Source organism: Lynx canadensis, chromosome D2 (genome assembly GCF_007474595.2).
Source record: "Lynx canadensis isolate LIC74 chromosome D2, mLynCan4.pri.v2, whole genome shotgun sequence".
Taxonomy (NCBI): Eukaryota; Metazoa; Chordata; class Mammalia; order Carnivora; family Felidae; genus Lynx; species Lynx canadensis.
In genome coordinates, this window is record NC_044313.2 from 57405398 (window position 1) to 57429025 (window position 23628).

Genomic DNA, 23628 nt, shown 5'->3' on the forward strand with positions numbered 1-23628 from the left:
GGAATTTACATGTGATGAATGAGGGTTCCCACCAAGTTTTGAAGTTAACAGATTTCCACAGATGAACTTTATAGAACTGCTTTACCAACACACTTGAAGACTTCCTAATTCAAATCTGGGCATGGTAAAGTTCTCAAACACTTAGAGAAGATCTCCTTGTTAATATAAACACTTTGCATTTATCATGTAAGTCACAGGACCAACCCAGCAGAAATACAAAGTTAAAGTCCAACTTTTAGTTGGAAGCCACCCTCATTAATTAAATGTCTAGTTCATATTAATAATACCTGATTTTGCTAAGAAGATTTTTAATGGTTGGCTAGGACTTTAAAATCTCAGCACAAAAGGCATCTCTCTATTATAGCAAATCAGAAGCCACCTTGCAAATAGCTGGGTACCACGTACAGTATTAGCCCAGCAACATCTATAGACCAAAATGAAGGTGTTAAACCTTGAAAACCCAAAGAAAGTTACAGTTTACATAAAGAAGCTTTAACTGTCCCTCTGCAATCCTTTACCTATCACTTCAGCTTTGTCCAGATTGCCTTCCTGCAAGCAACCACTGCTAGAACAGCGAGTGCTTTGTGCCCTCTAGGTGGCTGGTAAATGTGGGACTTTAGCACCTGCCAGGTATGGACACATCAAGTAGCAAAACCTCATCACTGGAACCAGATGAAGATGAGAATGATATAAATGACAACTGCATTTTTTTGGTAAAAATGGTTCAAATCTCTGCAATATAAATCAGCTAGTTGTAACAAAAACTTATAAAACATTTTGGCTTAAAAAAAAAAAGCACAGGGTGGGGGAGGTACTCATGAAAATTACTGCATGCTCCACATAAGCAATGCTTAACAACTTTAAATTTTTTTATTACGCTTTAAATTAATATCTAGGTATCTTAGTACTATTAATATTGATGGAGTTTTCTTAATTAAAATCACAGTGAGTATGTAGCTTTAAAGTTGCTAAACAAAACAAAGGGGCCTCTGGAAGCTATTAAAAAAGGTGCCACAAGCAGAGGCACCGGGTAACACTTTTGATGATGACCACAATGAAATGGATTCATGAGAGTTAGATTTAACCGAATGCTCCAATATATGCAATAGCGTTACTTACACGCTTGATCTTAGACCAAAGTCCTAGAAGCGATGCTGCAGTCACCATAGCCCTTTCTCGCCTGCTAATAGCTTTTCTGAATGAAATTCTGTGGGACAATACTTTAAACATAGGGCGCATTTACAGAACCAGCACTAACAAAAAGCTTAGAAAGGATAAAGGCCCAGTAAGGATACGGCAGCAGGTAACCAGAGAGATTTAAGAAGGAACTCTGATAAGCAAAGATTTACCAAAAGTTCAGAGTGAATTAGAAATACAAATAAAAGTAATTTCTATTGCTGAATATATTATTGACGATTAACAGAAAATCCGGCTGGGAAAGGTGGCTTAAAAGTGTTTTAGCATTAAAACTCTTAGGGACTAAAGGAATAAACAGACCAATTAAAAGTATACCAACATGATTCTGAATAATTCTGATAAACAACCATGAAGCTCAAGTTTGTTCCTGTGGGATACTCCAGAAGAAGTGTATCATAAAGAGCTACAACTCTGGAACTGAGTAGAGATATTTCCAACATGGAAAAATTACTACAGAGGAGTTAATTCTAAAGAATAACTGAAATGCATCACATGCTTTTATCGAAGCCCACATTTAACAGTCAACTTCCTCAGACAAATCCTCATAGTTACCAGATTACCGCTGCATAAAAATAAAGTTTTATCTATCAGATAAAATCTGCAATTTAAGGTAACATCTCACTAGAATGAACTGATAGTGTGCTATATCAAAAAAGAATTGGTCTTAGGTAACATGTAATTTTTAGGGCTAGCAGCATGTAAGACAATGATAGAACTCAGTATTTTACAATTCAAAAGGATTAATGCAATAGAAAGCTACAAAAGTTTACTATACTGGCAAACTGGGCTGCCTTTTTCTGTCCAGTTTATACCATAAAATAAAAGCTACCTGTTTTTAAAAGATGACATTTTCAAGGTACTACTCTCTCTCTCTCTCTCTCTCTCTCTCTCTCTCGTAGTATTTTTATACACACTATCAATAACTTTGTTAGATAACTGTTTGAGAAGCTTACCTTATTGATGTAAAATTGTGACAAGGTAGCAGCATTAATAGCCCACTCTATAGGATGGTAGGCATTGTGTTCAAGTTGGCGTTTTAGGGTACTGTGACAATAATGAGCAGCCTTCTCAAACATTTCCATATGCTGGTAGACTTGAGCCAAGTAATAGAGGTTATGAGTATACACCTTCTCAAATCTATGAAGAAAAAGTGAATATTTGCATAATGGTTTACATTTTTTAAGGAACTTTCATATATATTTACCTTGATCTTCTTACCAACCCTTTGAGTTGGGTATGGCTATTGTATCTATTTGACAGATAAGGAAAACAGAGCCTCCTATTTGAACAGGGCCACATATCTAGTAAATAGTAAATGGAGGTTTTTAAATCCATCTCAGAAACCACATTCTATTACCTTCAGAGGGTCTCAAAAGAAAATACTGTGCTTTTTGAAATAATCATCTTATCTATACTATGTAGAATTACCTGTGAGGGCTAATTTCTGTATCTACTCACCTTTTTGATCTCTCTTGTTCAGCAAGTTTCTCTTCTTCAGGAAGAAAATGCTCAGTAGGATCAAGAGGAGGACTCCCAATCTACAATTAAAGAAAAACAAAACTCTGAAATTTTATTTAAATTTTTTTTTTTCAACGTTTATTTATTTTTGGGACAGAGAGAGACAGAGCATGAACGGGGGAGGAGCAGAGAGAGAGGGAGACACAGAATCGGAAACAGGCTCCAGGCTCTGAGCCATCAGCCCAGAGCCTGACGCGGGGCTCGAACTCCCGGACCGCAAGATCGTGACCTGGCTGAAGTCGGACGCTTAACCGACTGCGCCACCCAGGCGCCCCCAAAACTCTGAAATTTTAAACTGTGAACACCAAGCGCCCTCTTCTGGGGAAACTGGAGAAATCAAAATTTTAATTTTATTTTTTTTTTTAATTTTTTTTTCAACGTTTATTTATTTTTGGGACAGAGAGAGACAGAGCATGAACGGGGGAGGGGCAGAGAGAGAGGGAGACACAGAATCGGAAACAGGCTCCAGGCTCTGAGCCATCAGCCCAGAGCCCGACGCGGGGCTCGAACTCATGGACCGCGAGATCGTGACCTGGCTGAAGTCGGACGCTTAACCGACTGCGCCACCCAGGCGCCCCGAAATCAAAATTTTAAAAACCAGTATACTTCATTTTTTTTACTAGTTCATTTTCACCTTACCCAAGAAGTAATTTTCTTAACCATAAAATTTTAGAGAGTCAAACAAATAAAAGGAGATTGCTACAAGCTCACACTTGACAAAATTTTAACTGCTGTTGGAGGTAAACCTCAAATACACTAAAAAAAAAAATTCTACCAATTTGTCTTTAGAGATTCATAATTCTTCAACTACTTTAAGTCTTAATTTTGTTTGGTAAAAAAAAGATCTCTTAAAAACCTACAAGGGTGCACGGGTGGCTCAGTCAGTTAAGCATCCAACTCTCAATTTCGGCTCAGGCCATGATCTCACAGTTTGTGAGTTTGAGCCCCAAATCAAGCTCCATGTTGTCACTTGGGATTCTCTCTTTCTCTCTCTTTCTCTCTCTCTCTTCCTCTCTCTCTCTCTCTCTCAAAAATAAGTAAATAAAACTTTTTTAAAAACCCGACAAATAAAAACCTACGTAAGTAGGATGTCTAGCTGGCTCAGTCAGTAGAGCACCCAACTCTTGATCTTGGGGTTGTGAGTCCAAGCCCCATGTTGGGTATAGAGATTGCTTAAAAATAAAATCTTAAGGGGCGCCTGGGTGGCTCAGTCAGTAAGCATCCGACTTCAGCTCAGGTCATGATCTCGCAGTTCATGAGTTTGAACCCCGTGTCGGGCTCTGTGCTGATAGCTTGGAGCCTGGAGCCTGCTTCAGATTCTGTGTCTCCCTCTCTCTCTGCTCCTCCCCCCACTCACACTCTGTCTCTCTTTACAAAATAAATAAACATTAAAAATAAATAAATAAATAAATAAATAAATAAATAAAATCTTAGAAAAAAAACAACTCCATAAGTAGCTGTGCTGACAGCTCAGGGCCTTCAGCCTTCTTCTGATTCTGTGTCTCCCTCTCTCTCTGCCCCTCCCCAACTCATGCTCGCTCGCTCTCTCTGACTCTCCCAAAAATAAACGTTAAAAAAAATTGTTTTAATGAATACAATAAACGCTCAATAATGAAAATCAAATCAAAGTTTTAAATATTTGCTCCATTAATTTTTTTGAGAGAATAAGAAACATATACCGATTACCCACTTTCAATACAGAGACATTAAAACCAGTGATTCTATTGTTTACTGCCGTGGCCAAGTCACCCAATCTCTTGTGCTTCTGTTTCCTCATTAATAAAATTACCTCATAATTTCGTTATGAGGATTCAATGAGTTATTATGTGTAAATCACTTATGATGCCATCTTAAGCCTTCCAAAAAGCAGACCTACTTAACCTCTGCCTCATTCTACTTCTATGAGGATAGTCCCGTCCGCAAGACCAGCTTTGCTTTAAAATGAATTCACTAAACTCCAAATAGCAAAAATGTCTTCCATTTTTAAAAATGTGATTTTACATTCTGAATGTAAATGCTAAAAGTATCACAACTAGGGTTCCTAGAATTCACAGAAAGTAAAAATGGCTAAAACAGGAAGTAAGGCCCAAGGCACACACAATAGATAAGTAATTCTTCTAAGATCTCCTCAATAACTTTGAGGACTGTTTAATATGCTTACTCTTTTTTGATGAAAGGAATGAATGTATTGTTTTCTGTACCTATTTCACTGTTAGGACTACCACATGTCATATATAACCCTAAGTCAAAGCACTCTCTTCTCTGAATTAAAACACAGGTATAATTGAGTACAAAGAGTTTGATATATGTTTTATTGTTCCATACTAATACTAATTTTTAATGAAATATTATAGGTGTTTGGTATCTTAACATTTTATTTAGTTATTTATTTTAATGTCTGTTTTTACTTTGAAGAGGGGAGGGAGAGAGAGAGAATCCCAAGCAGGCTCCAACCTGTCAGCATAGAGCCTGACATGGGGCTCAATCTCACAAACCGTGAGATCGTGACCTGAGCCGAAATCAAGTTGGACACTTAACCAACTGAGCCACTCAGGCACCCCAGGGAGCTTACATTCTAGTACTGAAGATGGGTGATAAACAAGATAAATCACTAAAATGACCCTTATGTTAGATAATGTTAAGTGTGAAGCAGAAAATAAAGTAGAAAAGGACGACAGAAAGTGTTGGAGGGGTGGTCTGTAGCATTAATGGAGTGGCCAATGAGTCCTCACTGGATGGGAGACATGAGTCACGAGCTGAAGGGAATAAGCGAGTGAGCCAGGTAGATCCCAGAGGGAAGAGCAGTCTCAGCAGAGGAAACAGTTCAGTGCAAAGACCCTGAACCAGAAGCTTGTCTGGTGTGTTTCAGGAACAGCCAGAAGGCCAGTGTAGCTAGAGCACAACAAGACAGGAGACAACAGAAAAAGATAAAATTAGAGAAGTAATGGTAGCCAAATCAGATAATGTACTTGAAGTCTTCATAAGGTCTTTGGGGTCTACTCTGAATAAGATGGGAAAGCCATTAGCAGACTCTGAGGGAAGCAGTGATGTGATATGATGTGATGTAATCTCCCTTTGAACAGGTTGCAAACAGACTGAAGGAGGCCAGTTATGATACTACAGCAATAATCTTAGCAAGAGAGGGTGGTTGTTTGGATCAGGTAATAGCAGGGGATCTGATTCTAGATATAATTTAAAAGTGACACTGGGACTCCTGGGTGGCTCAGTTGGTTAAGCGTCCCACTCTTGGTTTCGGCTCAGGTTATGATCTCACAGTACGGGCTCTGTACTGACAGTGAGGAGCCTACTTGGATTCTCTCTCTCTCTCCCCCTCTCTCAAAAATAAATAAATAAACTTAAAAAAAAAAAAGTGAAGCCAACAGGACTTGCTGTAGATTACACAGTGTGTGAGAAGAGGGATCTCCAAGGTTTAGGCCTCAGTAATTGGAAGAAAGAAGTTGGTATTTACAGCAAGGGAGGAGGAAAGAGGAAGGTTATCAGAAGCTCTATGTTAGTAGTTTTAGAGACAACTGCTCCTTAAAAAGTGCAAATGTCAAGTCAGCAGTAGGACAGACAAGTCTGGAATTAAACAGGTACAGACTAGAATATTATTGGGAGTCATCAGAGAAGAGATGATATTTAGAACAGAGGAATGAATGCAGGGGCACCTGGGTGGCTTAGTTGGTTAAGCATCTGACTCTGGATTTTGGCTCAGGTCACTATCTCACAGTTTGTGAGATCGAGCCCTGCATCGGGCTGTGTGCTGACAGCACGCATCCTGCTTGGGATTCTCTCTCTCCCTCTCTCTCTGTACTTGTCACTATGCGCTCTTTCTCTAACTAAATAAACTAAAAAAAAAAAAAAAAAAGGAGGGGGGAATGGATGAAGATGGAAAGAGGAGATGTTCAAAGACTACACTCTGGGTACTCCAGTGTAGAGGCTGGGGAAATAGAGGGGAAGCCTCAAAGACTGAGAAGAAAAAGAGGTGAAAGGTAGGTAAAAAAAGTGTTTCAAGGAAGAGAGACTAATTAACTGTGCCAAATGCTAGACTGATCAACTACGTCAAATGCTACTGATAGGTGAAATAAGATGAGGACTAAAAATTTACCACTAATTTTAGAAACATATAAAGCACTGGTGAACTTGGTAAGACCTTGATTCTTTTTTTTTTCTTTTCTTTTTTCTTTTTTTCAGACAACACAAACACATTTATTTCAAATTTCTAGGAAAATTTGAAAAAATAGCAGATACCAATGCTTTATGCATGCTCAGGGCCAGCTTACATGAAATGTTAGCACAAATGTTCATTCGTGAAAAGAAACTGGCAAAATCCACTTCTTGCCATTCAACTTGTCAGATGGCAATTTTTATTTTTCTAATGATTTTTTTAAGTTTATTTATTTATTTTGAGAGAGAGAGAGCATGAGCAGGGCAGGGACAGAGAGAGAGGGAGAGAGAGAACCCCAAGCAGGCTCTGCACCAGCAAGGCAGAGCCTGACACAGGCCTCAAACCCACAAACCATGGCCTGAGCCGAAACGAAGAGTTGGATGTCTAACGGACTGAACCACCCAGGTGCCCCCATCAGTTGTAATTTTTAAGTATGACTGTCACATTGGGAAAATGAAATAAACACAGCAAAATAAACTATACAAAGGCAAAGTAGAATAACAAAAAATATTTTACTAAAATGTAAGATTTACAGAAGTTTCCAGATAAGCCATACAAAATGGTCACAAGCTTTTTCTTGAAGGAAGGATTCTACACTTGACAGCAAAATCAGTGTTATTAGTGAGAGCTGTGATGTTTGTTTAATGTCCCCATTTTGTTTCAAACCATCAAGTTTGTCCATCTACTTGGCTAGAGAGCATATTCTAAAGAACTGGTTAGCTGCTTTTAACCAATTCAAGTAGATCACCATAAAAGGGGGAAAGGAGCCCATAAAATTGAAATAAAACTACTTCTTCCCCTCAAAAACAATAATGAAATAATAATAATAAAAACACCCACACCCCTGCAGCTAACCAAGACAACTATCTTCAGTCATAGTGCTTTATACTTAAACCACGACAGGGGAAATGAATAAAAGCAGAAAGGGGCCAATGCTATTGTTTCACAATAATTGAGATCATACTTCTAGCTTCTGTTCATGTTTTACAACAGTGAATCAGGACAAAACACAGATTTACTAAAGTGCATTTAATCACCAAAGGACTAAAGATGTCTGGGCTTTTATTCTGTAATGTTCCTAAGACTGTGTACATTAAATGCAAACAAAAAAGGAAGAAGTCTTGACAGAAGAGGAGAAGTGATGCACACTTGATGATCAGATCAATTTTAAATATTATTCATGGCACACAGCCTAGTCCATGCTCTAGCTGTTTCTATGGCTTGGGCTTCATTGGTCTTCCACTGCTCTGCTACATCCTTGCTAATGCATCATCTGGATTGGGAGCACTTAACAAGGCCGAGATCAACAGCAGAACCGTGCAGGTCTGCAGTACAGGGGACCACTTATCTTTCAAAATATCTAAACATATTCTTCCAATTTGTCTACATTAGGATGATAAATTTTGGTCACGAAACACACTTTAGGGGCTGCCAATGGGTATTCTTCTGGAAGGAATAGTTCAAGTTTAAAAGTCCCTCCCTCAAAAGGAAAACCCTGGGGGCCAGCAATGACCACATGAAAATAACGGGCACTGCTGTCATCTCGTTCTGCTCTAATGCCAGGGACTGTTTCGGCCAGCAAACGCTGGGTTTCCTTGATAATCCTGTGGGGCAGCCCGACCATCTTGTCAGATCGCAAGTTTGGCCTCTGGTCTCGACACTGGCTCTGCTCACCTCACACATGAGTGTTAAGATTTTATTTTTAAGTAATCTCTACACCCAATGTTGGGCTCGAACACACAGCCCAGAGATCAAGAGTCACATGCTCTACTGACTGAGCCAGATGCCCCAAAAAGACATTAACTCTTAACTCTGAATGTGAGAAACCTCAAAATATCTGGTTATTTAAAGCACTGCTACACATACTCTCAAAACAAAATTAACTAAAATCCATTTTAATTTTAGAAGACTGCCAACATTCAGGGGTGCCTGGGTGGCTCAGTCAGTTGAGTGTCCAACTCTTGGGATCAGCTCAGATGATGATCCCAGGGTTGTGGATGGAGCCCTGAGATGGGCTCCACACTGAGCATGGAGCTTGCTTACGACTCTCTCTCTTTCCCTCTGCCCCTAAGCTCACGCTCGCGTGCTCTTTCTCTCTCTCTAAAAAGGAAGACTGCCGACATTTTAAAAACTTAGGCTTTATTTTTTAGAGCAGTTTTAGGTTCACAGAAAAATTAAGCTGATGATACAGATTCCCCATATACTCCCTTGCCTGCACACATGCCAATTTTTAGTAGGTAAAATTTGGTAAGGAATGGAAGGTAACACAATGATTTGCCCCCTCTTGAGGGCTGTGACCCTCTACAGTAAAAGTTTTCCGTCTCTGCTCCCTGGTGCCCTAGAAGTTCTTTTGTACTACCGCAGTAGGGAGGTAGGGAGGTATCTGTAATGGACTGAGCTGACGGTACTGCTGACCTGCTTACCACAGTGGCTGAAGAGTTTTTTTACAAATTGCATTTCAAAAGGGTTTCACAGGTAGGAAAAAAATCACTGAAAACCTTTCTCTGAAGCAGTGGTTCTCAAAGTGCAGTACCTGACCAGCGGCATCAACATCACCTGGCCTTGTTAAAAATGCAAATTCTCAGGCCCCAACCAAGACCTACTGAAAAGTCTGGAAGTGAGTATTCTGTTTTTAACAGCCCTCCAGAGCCCTCCACACTGATGCATGCTGAAATCTGAAAAACAGTGCCACAAAGATTTCAGATACTTTACTTAAGTAGTTGTTTGCTTTCCTTTAAGCACTCTTATTCTCAGTGGAAATCAAAATAGAATTTTTAGATTATAAATAAAAATATGCCAACATCAGTATTTTAGGATAAATCAGAATATTTCCTGTACAATTATATTTGGATTAAGACTGCCATTGGATCCTAACTAAAGATTATTTTTAAGAACCCTGAAGTCTTTAATATAAAATAATTTCAGCTATTAGGTGACCACCTAGACAGCTCTACACAGAGGTCCTCGAGTATACTGCAATCATGTACTAATAATGTAAGTGAGGAATAAAAGCCTTCAATTCTTGACTAGTTCCTAAAAAATCTAAAATGTACGTGACAGGGGCATCTGGGTGGCTCAGTCAATTAAGCATCCCACTCTCGGTTTTGGCTCAGGTCATGATCTCACGGTTCATGGGTTTGAGCCCTGCATCAGGCTCTGTGCTGCCAGCTTAGGATTCTCTCTCTCCCTCTCTTTGCCTCTCCCCTGCTCACTATCTCTCTCTCTCTCTCTTAAAATAAATAAACATTAAAAAGAAGACATGTCATTAAAAAATATATAAAAATAAACATTTTTTAAAATTATGATATACAACATACCTCCTTCATATACTGGTTATACAGTGCTTCTGATGATTCTAGGTAAGCCTGTGCAGTTTCGATTTCTTCTCTTTCAGACCACAAGATACCTAGGTTATTCTGGAAAATAAAGAAAAGAGAAATAATGACAACATAAATCTTCCAATTAGAGTAACTTTCATAGTTTCTTTTTTTTTTTTTAATTTTTTTTTTAACGTTTATTTACTGTTGAGACAGAGAGAGACAGAGCATGAACGGGGGAGGGGCAGAGAGAGAGGGAGACACAGAATCCGAAGCAGGCTCCAGGCTCTGAGCCGTCAGCCCAGAGCCCGACGCGGGGCTCGAACTCACAGACCGCGAGATCATGACCTGAGCTGAAGTCAGACGCTTAACCGACTGAGCCACCCAGGCACCCCAAACTTTCATAGTTTCAAAGTCAGTATTTACCTATCAAGTAATACTAGAGTCAGATTAACAATGAATTAATTACTCATAATAATACTGTCCTATGTAGTGTGGTAGACAGCCACTAAGATGAATCCCCAATGATTCTCCTAACATTCATGCCCTCGTATAATCTCTTTCTCTTAGGTATGGGCTGAATTTAGTGGCTTTTTTCTGACAAAAGTAAATGGAAGTCCATTCCAAGATTAGGTTACAAAGCATCACGGTTCTATCTTCTATCCCTCTTGCTTGTTCTCTCTGAGGGAAGCTGACCACATGTTGTGAGCCACTCTATGGACAGACGCACGTGGCAAGAACTGAGGGAGATCAACAGCCAGCAAGGAACTGAGGTCTTCGGACCAACAATCTGTAAGGAACTGAAACTGAATCACACCAACAACCATGTGAATGAGCTTACAAGTGGATCTCCCCAAGCTGAGCCTTCAAGTGCAGCTTCAGCAGTCAAATAATCTGATGAGAGACCTTACACAGAGGAAACCAGCAAAGCCATGCCTAGATTCCTGATATAAGTTTGTTGTTTCAAGCTGCTAAATTTGGGGGTAAAATGTTACCTAGGTAATAATATACATAGAGACAAAGATGAGTCAAACACATAAAATGCTTTCAAAATATCTACAATCTCTTCCACGGACCTCTCTAAAAAGGAGTATCCCAACAATTACTGGTTGGTCGAAGCCTGAAGCAAGAGTGATGAGCTCTTAAATTCCAACAATTAAAATTATATGGTATGAAAATCTGAAGATGCTATTATACCTTTCATTATCAGTTAAGTCAACATTCCTAATATTTACCATTTCAAACAACAAAATGTTTGTTTATATTTTCCAAAGTTCTTAAAATTACATAGCTTTATAGGGGCACCTGAGTGGCTCAATCAGTTAAACGTCCGACTTCGGCTCAGGTCATGACCTCGCAGTTTGTGGGTTCGAGCCCCGCGTTGGACTCTGGGCTGACAGCTCAGAGCCTGGAGCCTGCTTCAGATTCTGTGTCTCCCATTCTCTCTCTGCCCCTCCTCTGCTTGTGCTCACTCACTCTCTCTCTCTCTCAAAAATAAATAAACATTTAAAAAATTAAAGCAATCCCTATCAAAATAACACCAGCATTCTTCACAGAGCTAGAACAAACAATCCTAAAATTTGTATGGAACCAGAAAAGACCCCAAATAGCCAAAGCAGTGTTGAAAAAGAGAAACAAAGCAGGAGGCATCACAATTCCAGACTTCAAACTGTATTACAAAGCTGTAATCATCCAGACAGTATGGTACTGGCACAAAAACAGATACTCAGATTAATGGAACAGAATAGAGAACCCAGAATGGACCCACAAACATATAGCCAACTAATCTTTGACAAAGCAGGAAAGAATATCCAATGGAATAAAGACAGTCTCTTCAGCAAATGGGAAAACTGGACAGCAACATGCAGAAAAATGAACCTGGACCACTTTCTTACACCATACACAAAAATAAACTCAAAATGGATGAAAGACCTAAACGTAAAACAGGAAGCCATCAAAATCCTAGAGGAGAAAGCAGGCAAAAACATCTTTGATCTTGGCTGCAGCAACTTCTTACTCAATACGTCTCTGGAGGCAAGGGAAACAAAAGCAAAAATGAACTCTTGGGACCTTATCAAAATAAAAAGCTTCTGCACAGTGAAGGAGACAATCAGCAAAACTAAAAGGCAACCAACGGAATTGGAGAAGATATTTGCAAATGACATGTCAGATAAAGGGTTAGTATCCAAAATCTATAAAGAACTTAGCAAACTCAACACCCAAAATACAAATAATCCAGTGAAGAAATGGGCAAAAGATACTTGCTTTAATTTTTTTAATAGACACTTCTCCAAAGAAGACATCCAGATGGCCAAGCGACACACGAAAAAATGCTCAACATCACTCATCATCAGGGGAAAATACATATCAAAACCACAATGACATACCACCTCACACCTGTCAGAATGGCAATGGCTAACATTAACAACTCAGGCAACAACAGATGTTGGCAAGGATGCGGAGAAAGAGGATCTCTTTTGCACTGCTGGTGGGAATGCAAACTGGTGCAGCCACTTTGGAAAAGAGTATGGAGGTACCTCAAAAAATTAAAAATAGAACTACCCTACGACCGAGCAATTGCACTACTAGGTATTTATCCAAGGGACACAGGTGTGCTGTTTTGAAGGGGCACCCCAGTGTTTATAGCAGCACTATCAACAATAGCCAAAGTATGGAAAGAGCCCAAATGTCCATCAATGGATGAATGGATAAAGAAGATGTGGTATATATGTACAATGGAGTATTACTCGGCAATCAAAAAGAATGAAATCTTGCCATCTGCAACTACATGGATAGAAGTAGAGGGTATTATGCTAAGCAAAATTAGTCGGAGAAAGACAAATATCATATGACTTCATGCATATGAGGAATTTAAGACACAAAACAGATGAACATAAGGGAAGGGAAGCAAAAATAATATAAACACAGGGAAGGGGACAAAACATAAGAGACTCTTAAAGATAGAGAACAGGGGCGCCTGGGTGGCGCAGTCGGTTAGGCGTCCGACTTCAGCCAGGTCACGATCTCGCGGTCCGTGAGTTCGAGCCCCACGTCGGGCTCTGGGCTGATGGCTCAGAGCCTGGAGCCTGTTTCCGATTCTGTGTCTCCCTCTCTCTCTGCCCCTCCCCCGTTCATGCTCTGTCTCTCTCTGTCCCAAAAATAATTAAACGTTGAAAAAAAAAATTAAAAAAAAAAAAAAAAAAAGATAGAGAACAAACAGAGGGTTCCTGGAGGGGTTGGGGGGGGGGGGGAGGGCTAAATGGGTAAGGGGCATTAAGGAATCTACTCCTGAGCACTATATGCCAACTGGAATGTAAATTAAAAAATAAAAATAAATAAAAAGGAAAGGAAAAAATTTTTTTAATTATATAACCTTATAATTATATCCACTCAATCAAAGATGCCTCATTTATAGTGTCTTTTCTTGTATCGATCACTTCCTTTTGAGTTGATCACTTCCTTTTGATTTCCATAGCACCAACTTCTTTCTGGAATCATGAAGGTGCTAAGGAGAAACTGATTAGATACAAGGTTATATCTTTTTTTTCTTTTTTTTTTAAGTAGGCTTCACACCCAATACAGAGCCCAATGTGGGGCTTGAACTCACAACCCTAAGATCAAGCCCTTAAGCTGAGATCTAGAGTTGTATGCTTAACCGACTGAGCCACCCAGACGCCCTGACACAGGTTATATCTTAAATAACACTGTGAAAACAAAGCCAGTGTGTCCCCTGCTACATGACTATACTATCAGGCTTTCTACAGGGCAATTAGGCCTATTTAGTCAGAACTCAAGACTGGATGCCTAGCTTCCCTTTAGACAAGAGCTATACTGTCTCTCATCCCTTGGGGCTTCAGACACAAGGAATACTTCTGATACCTCTACCACCTTTGGCTACTACCCTAGGAAAGGGATATATAGGAAAGTATGTATAAGAAAAGTATAAAGAAGCAGGGGTGGTTTTTTTTTTGTTTGTTTTAAATAAAATTTTAATGCAGATTCTTAACCTGGGACTCATGGGCCCATCCATGAAGAAAAGTTCAGAATCTAGAATAACTCCTTCTGTGAAAAAAAGAAAAAGAAAAGAAAGAAAAATTCAGAGTCTATGAACATGGATGGCAAAACACGACAAATGTATTTCACTGTGTTCTAAAATTTGGCATTTCTTTTCATTATAAATGCAGGAAACAAAATGCAACAGTATTATAATACCTGAGATTTTGTGACCTACAGAATTGAAAATTTTTCATGTGCAAATAGTTCAAACATACCATCTACATTCTCTACTACATTAAAATTATGGGAGTTATCAAATAACTCATTAGATATTTAATGTGGGAATAAAGAAACATATATAATGCATTTTTAAAAAATATTTCAGTAAACTTCTATATTATCAGTTTCTTTTATACTCTTTACAGTTTATGCTATGCATTTAAAATCATTATTCTGGGGGCGCCTGGGTGGCTCAGTCGGTTAAGCGTCTGACTTCAGCTCAGGTCATGATCTCGCGGTCTGTGAGTTTGAGCCCCGCGTCGGGCTCTGGGCTGACGGCTCAGAGCCTGGAGCCTGCTTCGGATTCTGTGTCTCCCTCTCTCTCTGCCCCTCCCCCGTTCATGCTCTGTCTCTCTCTGTCTCAAAAATAAATAAACGTTAAAAAAAAAATTAAAAAAAATCATTATTCTGTTTTATGAAACACAGATTTCACTAGACCGCAAAAGGGGCACATGGCACAAAAAAGTGTTTAAAAACCCTACAGCTTAAAGGTGACTTGATCGTTACTCTGGAATACAGCAGACCTCTGGTCTTCTGGCTTCATATAATGTATGTATTCTATAATTTTTTTAGGTGAAGTGATCAGTCCTCAGTATCTGACACTGTAGGTCACAGGGATAACGTACTGAGATTAGACAGTTCTCTCTTCTTTATTACTTATAAAGTCCTTTGCAGGACACTGGAGAAATCTGAAGGGCTCTGGCACACTGATTATTTACTTTACTGATTATTCTGCTCACCCAGGCTCAGAGAATTATAATCTCCCTTAATGTTCATTCTGTCATCTTAGAAATGGATCCACAAGTCACCTTGTCTAATTCTCTAGTTCAACTTATTTTTCCTGACAACAGTCATCGAGAAACTCCATTTAGCCATGACACCACTAAGCCTAACCCCAGCATACTATATCTTGCCTAGACATCAAATCTCGCCTAGAGATTTACTAGTACCAAGAACTAGTTGGCCACATCTATTTTGATGAATGGTCATGCATTTAACCTGCTAGATGCATGGTAGGCTGTGCCACAGAAAGCAGTGACTCTGGTGTGTGATAAAGAGAACCCTAGAGTCTAGAAATGACTAAGGTTTTTCTTTTCTTTTTTTTCTTTTTTAAGGTTTTTCTTTTCAACTATAACCTGCTTGAGATCTTGAAGGACCATGCAACAGATCTGGAATTGATCTGATTTTTCAAAATTAATAGTGTTAGTGTTTTGCAATTCTTTTTATTGAGATATAACTGACACATGTTAGTGGGTTTTTTTTAAATGTTTATTCCACAAAGATAATTACTATTGACATTCTACATAAATTATGTTTAAATATAATATAAATCCTAAAATACACAAGAAACTATTATATCATTTAGAGCATCATCATGTTCTTGCCTCAGGATACCAGACTAGGTAGGAAAAAAGTTAGATATAAAATAAAAACAGCTGGGGCGCCTGGGTGGCGCAGTCGGTTAAGCGTCCGACTTCAGCCAGGTCACGATCTCGCGGTCCGTGAGTTCGAGCCCCGCGTCAGGCTCTGGGCTGATGGCTCGGAGCCTGGAGCCTGTTTCCGATTCTGTGTCTCCCTCTCTCTCTGCCCCTCCCCCGTTCATGCTCTGTCTCTCTCTGTCCCAAAAATAAATAAAAACGTTGAAAAAAAATTAAAAAAAAAAAATAAAATAAAATATAAAGAGGTATTACCGGTAAATTCTACCAAGCATGTAAGGAAGAAATAATACTAACTCTACACAACTTCTTCCAGAAGACTAGAGGAAAGAACACTTTCCATCTCATATTAAGCCAAAGACATAACAAGAAAACCATAGCCTGATATCCTTCATGAACACTGATACAAAAAATTATTGAAATTTTAGCAAATTGAGTCCAACAATACATAAAAAGGGTAATACTTCACCCAAGTTTTACTTGGTACAAACTCCAAGTGGAGTTTATCACAGGAAGGAAAGGTTGGTTTTAACACCAGAAAATCAATCAAGGTTATTCACCATATTAACAGACTAAAAAAGAAAAAAAAAAAAAATGGATGTCTCAGACACAGGGATGAAATAATGCTGCAGAGTGAAAGAAATCAGACCCAAAGAAGAGTATACACTCCATGATTCCATTATGAAATTCTAGAAAATGTAGGGAAGGGGCCAACAAGAAGGGAAAGCGAGAATAAAGGAGGGAGGGAGGGATCACACAGGAGCACAGGAAACCTGTAGTGATAGTGGATATGGTCAATACGCTGATTGCACCAAGTGTTTCATCAGTATATACATATGTCAAAATTCATCAAATTGTACACTTTAGATATGTACAGTTTATTGTAGGTCAGTTATACCTCAATAAAGCTACACACACACACACACACACACACACACACACACACACACACAGCATGTTCTTTATACATATATATCCTGGGAGTGGGAGAGAATAATCTACCAATTTGTTAGGGAATTTACCAAAGTGAAGTAGTTAAATTTCACTCAAGATGAGGAGTACCTGGCTGGCTCAGTGGGAAGAGTACGCAACTCTCCATCTAAGGATCATGAATTCAAGTCCCACGTTGGGTGTGGAGGCTACTTAAAAAAATTTTTTTTAATTAAAAAAAAAAAAACATGATAATGCAAGTATATATTGCTGATAGCAAGAATTGCAGGGACGCCTGGGTGGCTCAGTCACTTGAGTGTCGGACTCTTGGTTTTGGCACAGGTCTCATGGTTTGTGGATTTGAGCACACAGCCTGCTTGGGATTCTGTCTCTCCCTCTCTCTGCCCCTCCCCTGTTCATGCTCTCTCTCTCCCAAATTAAATAAACTTAATTTTTTTTTAAACTAGAAGAAAACCTGGAGAAAAATCATTCTTAAAGGCATCAGAACTCAGCAAAGATAGAAAGGGATAGTCTCTTTTAATAATCTAATGTGGATCCAGGTTTTGTATTTTTGTAGTTTTCCAGGAAGTAAATATCAGGTTAAGACAAAGCAGTCAGAATATCATAAATTCCCATGAAGTGTTACTTTCAAAATTTTTCCTACACACACATGTAGTCTTTTACAAAATGGAATCATTCTACCTAATTCCAAACATGCCTATGCTCTTCCCTCTCCCTCTTAATATTGATATTTTTGGTTAACAAAGATAAATCATTATTTTTTTTAAGGTTTATTTATTCTGAGAAAGATAAAGAGCTCATGCGCAAGTGGTGGGGGGGATGGGGGGGGAGAAGAGGGAAAGAGAGAATCCCAAGTGGGGCTTGATCCCATGAACCATAAGACCATGACCTGAGCTGAGATCAAGATCTGACACTTTAACCAACTGAGCCACCCAGGCGCCCCTATAAATCATTATTTTTAATGGCTGTACACTGTCCTTCTGGATGAATGTATCCATATTTATTTAACCATGTATCTATTGACTGATACTTATTTCATTCATTTTTTAAAAATTGACAATGCTGTTGTTTTTTTTTAATTGACAATGCTGTGATGAACATCCACTTTGACACACCTTTGCATGCCTGATCCAATATTATTTTAGGATACTGATATGCAATTTTTAAGTTAAAGTCTTGACTCCAGAATTTCAATACCTACTGATCTCCAGAAAAGTTCTGTGAATTTGTATTTCCACTAATAATAATGCTAATGGGTAGCATCTGTTTCCTCATAGTCTCTCCAATGACAAGTATAAGCGGTATCTTTAATAGACTCTGCAATCTGATACAATTTTTCTATTTCATTCTTTTAGTTTGTATCTTTAATAAACTCTGCAATCTGATACAATTTTTTCTATTTCATTCTTTTAGTTTGCTTTATTATTAGTGAGATCAAATCTCTCATCATGTATAGCAAATACTAGATGTAATCAAATTCTAGTGTGGTAATGCTATTGGAATAAACAGATCAACTGAACAGTAGAGTTCAGAAACATATTAGCACAAACAGAATCTAAGTAAATTACTACTGCTGTATAGTTTTAATACCAGGTAGGGTAGTTTTAGTGCATTATTTTTCTTATTATATTTTTATGTTCACTCTTCTTTGTTCTTTCAGATAAACATATTCATTTTGTCAAGCTCTAAGACAAAAATTATTGTGATTTTGGCAGAAACTAACAAACCTACAAATGAGTATCAGAATGACTATTGTGTTTAGCCATTATGTTCATACCAAGCCAATGACTTGGTATATCTCTCCTTTTAGAATTATCAGTTCTACTACCCGATAATATGCAATTTCTAAAAATATCTTTTAACCACTGTTTCTTATATACAGGAACACTACTGATATTATATATTTACTTTATATCCCCCCACTTTATTTAACTGATCATTCTAATAGTTTTTCAGTTGATGACTTTAGTTTTTAGGTATACAAGGATCCTATATGCAAATGGTTACTTTGATAAATTATTTTTTCCAAAATTAATAACTCTTATGGCTTTCTATATAACTGCAACGGTCAGAAGTTCTAATCAAAGTTTTGTTCCTGATTTTAGTAAGAATTCTTAAAATAATTCACTCTTCAGAAAAGGTTGGCTGTTTGAAATACTGTATTTTATTGAATGTAAGATGTCACATCTATAAGACACAATTATTTTATCTATCAACAAGAAAACACCGCCAGGTAAATTATGACACAGCTATAAGATGCATCCTGATTTTAGACATACTAAGATATGAAGCAGTGTGCATATTAAAATCAAAATACAGCTGGAACACCTGGGTGGCTCAGTTAGTTAAGCAACAGACTCTTGATTTCAGCTCAGGTCATGATCTCATGGTTCATGAGATTAAGCTCCACTTTTGGCTCTGTGCTGACAGCATAGAGCCTGCTTGGGATTCTCTCTCTCTGCCTCTCCCCTGCTCGTACTCTCTCTCTCTCTCTCAAAATAAATAAATAAACACTTAAAAAAAAAAAGAATAAAAATACAGTAAATAGTGGGCACTCTATATTACATTTAGGAAGGTTTCTAATTCTCTTCTTGCTATGGTGAAATTGTTTAATGTTTATGAAGATCTCAGGCAGCCATCTGGTTAAAGAAAATTTCAAATAATTGAGGTTTTGTTTGAGTTTAATCTCTTATGAATTTCATTAGATCATTAATCCAATGGACAAATATTTAGAATGGCCTACTAGGAGGGACGTACTAAGTTACAAATAGTGTGCAAAAAGATATATAGTTCCTGTGATTATGTAGCTTTTAAATTTATTGAGCCATGATAAAACAAAATGACATATACAATTTCCTTTTTTAATTCTGAGGTTTTTCTTTGTGGTCCACTTGTCACATCATCATTTTTGGTAAATGTTCCTGGATCACATGTATTAAGAACTGGTTTGTGAGCTTACCCCAAGTTCCTGGCACATACAAAGAGTTCATACATATTTGTATTTTGCAGTGTTAGGTTCCTGAAGAGAATGTCAGATTTATTTCTTAATAAACCAAGTGCCATATAAATGGGAAACAGTGAGTATTATAAGAACTCAAAGATACAAGTTCGAACAAAATGGTCAAAGAAAGTTACTAAAGTATGAGATTTGTTTTGAGATGGGTTTGGAAGAATGGGCAGGAATTCCCTGGGAAGCAAAGGAATATATATATATATATATATAGAGAGAGAGAGAGAGAGAGAGAGAGAGAGAGAGAGAGAGAGAGAGAGAGACAGGGACCAAAGTAATTTAAAATCTTAATTTAAGGTCTCAAGGAAACGACAAAGAATGACCCGAGTGCATGCTTAATTTAAAACAAATTGTTTAGGGGCGCCTGGGTGGCGCAGTCGGTTAAGCGTCCGACTTCAGCCAGGTCACGATTTCGCGGTCCGTGAGTTCGAGCCCCGCGTCGGGCTCTGGGCTGATGGCTCAGAGCCTGGAGCCTGTTTCCGGTTCTGTGTCTCCCTCTCTCTCTGCCCCTCCCCCATTCGTGCTCTGTCTCTCTCTGTCCCAAAAAACGTTGAAAAAAAAAATTAAAAAAAAAAAAAAAAAAAAAAAAAAACAAATTGTTTAAAAATCTTCAGTTTCTATTTTTGCAATATACATATACATTGCAATTATTGCAAATATATGTATTTTCAATATGTATATTTGCAAATATATATTTGCAATATATGTATATTTGCAATATATACATTGCAAATATATATTTGTAATATATATTTTTGCTATATATATATTGCAAGTATATATATTTGCAATATATATTTTTTTGCTAAGATTTTTAAACAATTTGTTTTAAATTAAGCATGCACTCGGGTCATTCGTTGTCATTTCCTTGAGACCTTAAATTAAGATTTTAAATTACTCTGCATTTCTTCTTAATAGAATGAACAAGATTTGGACTGGTGGAGAAGAGTTGGAAAGGGCATTTATGATGTAGTAGGGTCTCAGGAAACCAATGTGTTGACCACGACTAAGCGAAGCAGCAAGTGATGTCGGAGTTTGCAAGCTGTTTATTCCAAAGCTTCAAAACACGGGGCCAAACCGTGCCTCATAACAGTTGCCTTTGGCCTTGGCGAGAGTGGGGCCCTCTCCATCCCTCGCCTCTGGCCGACAACAGCGGGCCCGGCTCGCTCTCACCTGAGCCTGTATGTAGAGGGAGACGCAGTCGTGCGACAGCCGGTACTTGCGCAGCAGCCTCAGGCATTTCACCAGATGCTCCTCCCCCGCCGACAGCTCCTCGGTGTCGATGTGGTTCACCCCGAGATGGAACTCAATCACCGCCAGCCTCACTGCCCCCTGGGCGATGGGCCCCTCGGCCTCCACCGCTTCAGCGGGCAGCCCCAGGGCGTGGTCCCCTGCGCCCACGCCGTCATCGGTCTGAGGCCGCTCATCCTCGTCCTCAGGCGCGGGGCCCAACAGCGCCTTGACCTCTTCCAGCAGTGCTCGGGCGCCGTATTTGGACTTGTACGGTTCCTTCTCGGGGTTTTTATGCAATTCCACCCGCGACAAAGCCAGCGCGGCCTGGAATTTCTCACGAATCTCGGCCCACGGAGCACTCGCCATAGCGGCCTCTACGGCCTGGGCGTCCTCGATGGATGTTTGCAATCGGACTCCCGCCTTCTTTCTGCTTTGCGACACTTCACTTACGGCCCCCGACAGATCCGACATAGCAGAACCGTAACCAATGAGGTCCTCCAGAGGAACCGCAATATGCTCTGCAGTGACCAACGGAAAGGCGTAGTAGGCACCACAGCAACCGTTGTCGTAGAAACGAAGCTGTCAATGAGGGCAGCCACACCTCCAGCCCTGCCCTCTGCGGTGGTGGATTCTCTCGCGTGACCCCGTGAAGTTCTACCTACATATAAGTATCGGCTGACTTTAACATGACACATGGAAATAGTGTTTAGAAACATAGCTAAGTACTCTCGTTAGTTGGTATACACTGAATGACAGAAACCTTTTGATATTAGTGTGTAACTCAACCCATGACTGGACGAAAATGTAACAAGGATTCGTTTATTATTAACGTATAGCTTCTTGAGTGAAAGATAGCTTTCACTATGTAAAAAGAACTCAATGATCGACCAATATTTTCCCTTCAGCCCTGGAGTACAGGCTGGAGGCATGTGTGCAACTTCCCAAAGTAACACAGAAGTCCCAGAGCTGTGACAAACCACCTGAGGCGTGGCTTTTTCCATTACACACCTTCGTAAATTATGAAGTCAAATGCGAAGGGTGGGTGGAAAGGGCTGGGCAGAGGTTTTAACTACTAGGCGCTTGATAGCTATGTGCGCTTTGAGATATATAAAGGAGGACCGATTTTAGAAGCTCATAGACATAATTTGATTCTCAGATCTTCTAATTGATAAGTTAACTTTTCTAAGCTTCAGGTTTCTCACAGTAAAACATAAGTGATAATAATATTACTTAGCTCTACAGAATTATCCTAAGGAAGAATGTTAGTGTTCCCCCGGGACTCCTTCCTAAACGTTGTCCCAGGGAGATCTTATGCATTTCCACCGTTTCTATCACATGTCCTGTTTACTTCCAAAACTTGGTCTCCAGGCCAGATGACTCTCTGGAGCTCCAGACTGTAATATCCATCTCCCAACTGGAACCACCACACCTAAATGTTCCACTAGGGACGCCTGGGTGGCTCATTCTGTTAAGCATTGGACTTTCAGCTCAAGTCATGATCTGATGGTTCTGGAGTTGGAGCCCCTCATTTTGCTCTGCCCGGATAGCTCCAAGTCTGCTTCAGATTCTCTCTCTCTCTCTCTCTCTCTCTCTCTCTCTCTCTCTGCCCCTGCCCTGCTCAAGGTCTCTCTTAAAACTCAATAAATATTTTAAAAAATAGTGACTGTTCCACTGTATGTTGAAATTGGAAACCATTCTTTTCCTCTTTACCTGCCCCCTCCCTCCCACAACACATTAGCTGTTATGTTCTACATCTCAGTGAATGACACCACTATAGGAGCTGCTGATTCCTTGCATTCACTCTCTCCTCTCATCCTTAAATGCAAAACCAAGTACTGGCCAATCCACCTCCTAAATAGCTTACATCTGTTTACTTCTCATCTCCAGTAGTTTAGACCAACCACCATCTGAATGACTTTTAATAGGTAACCTTGCTGCCAGTCTGGTTTCCTACCAGTGCATTTTCCACAACACTTCAAATGACTCATTCACTCATTCAATAAATATTTAAAGTTGTCTGTTAATTTGCCAGTTAATTGGCACTGTTCTAGGCCCTGAGAATTCAGCAGTTAAAAACAGACAAAAATCTCTGCCCCAGTATAGGGAAAGACATTAAATATGTCAAAAAAAACTATACAGTAATGTCAGAGGAAGTATGGGATGGAAATAAAACAAAAGAGGAGATAAGGAGTGTTAGCAGGTGAAGCAAGGTTGCTATTTTTAAACAGGAAAGGCCCTTTTTGAGGACTGTCAAATATTTGAGTAAAGATCTGAAGAGAGTGAGCCATGAAGACATTAGGGGAAGTATATCCCAGACAGAGGAATAGCAAATATGAAAGCTTTGACACAGGAGTGTGCCTAGTGTGTTCAAGGAACAAGGAGACCTCTTGCCTGGAACAGAGAGAATGGAGAGGGCAGTAGGAGAGGAAATCAGAGAAGTAATGTGGGCCCTATTATTTAGGGTTCATAAGGCCATTTATAGGGACTTTGGATATTTTGAGTGAGGTGGGAGCCATTGGATGC

The 23628-nt window shown here is 39.3% G+C and overlaps 1 protein-coding gene and 1 pseudogene across 1 annotated transcript in view; both read right to left on the reverse strand.

Moving 5' to 3' along the window:
- Positions 1–21534, reverse strand: part of LOC115527370 (kinesin family binding protein) — a 36131-nt gene extending 14597 nt beyond the window's left edge. Inside the window, exons 1-4 of the mRNA XM_030334968.1 lie at positions 21046–21534; positions 10201–10299; positions 2656–2735; positions 2151–2334 (exon numbers count right to left, since the gene is read on the reverse strand). Of these exons, the coding sequence (XP_030190828.1) occupies positions 2151–2334; positions 2656–2735; positions 10201–10299; positions 21046–21471 (789 nt within the window). The 5' untranslated portion in view covers positions 21472–21534. The remainder of the gene's footprint in view (positions 1–2150; positions 2335–2655; positions 2736–10200; positions 10300–21045) is intronic.
- On the reverse strand, positions 7931–8507 carry LOC115527371 (annotated as a pseudogene).
- Positions 21535–23628: the final 2094 nt, after the last annotated feature.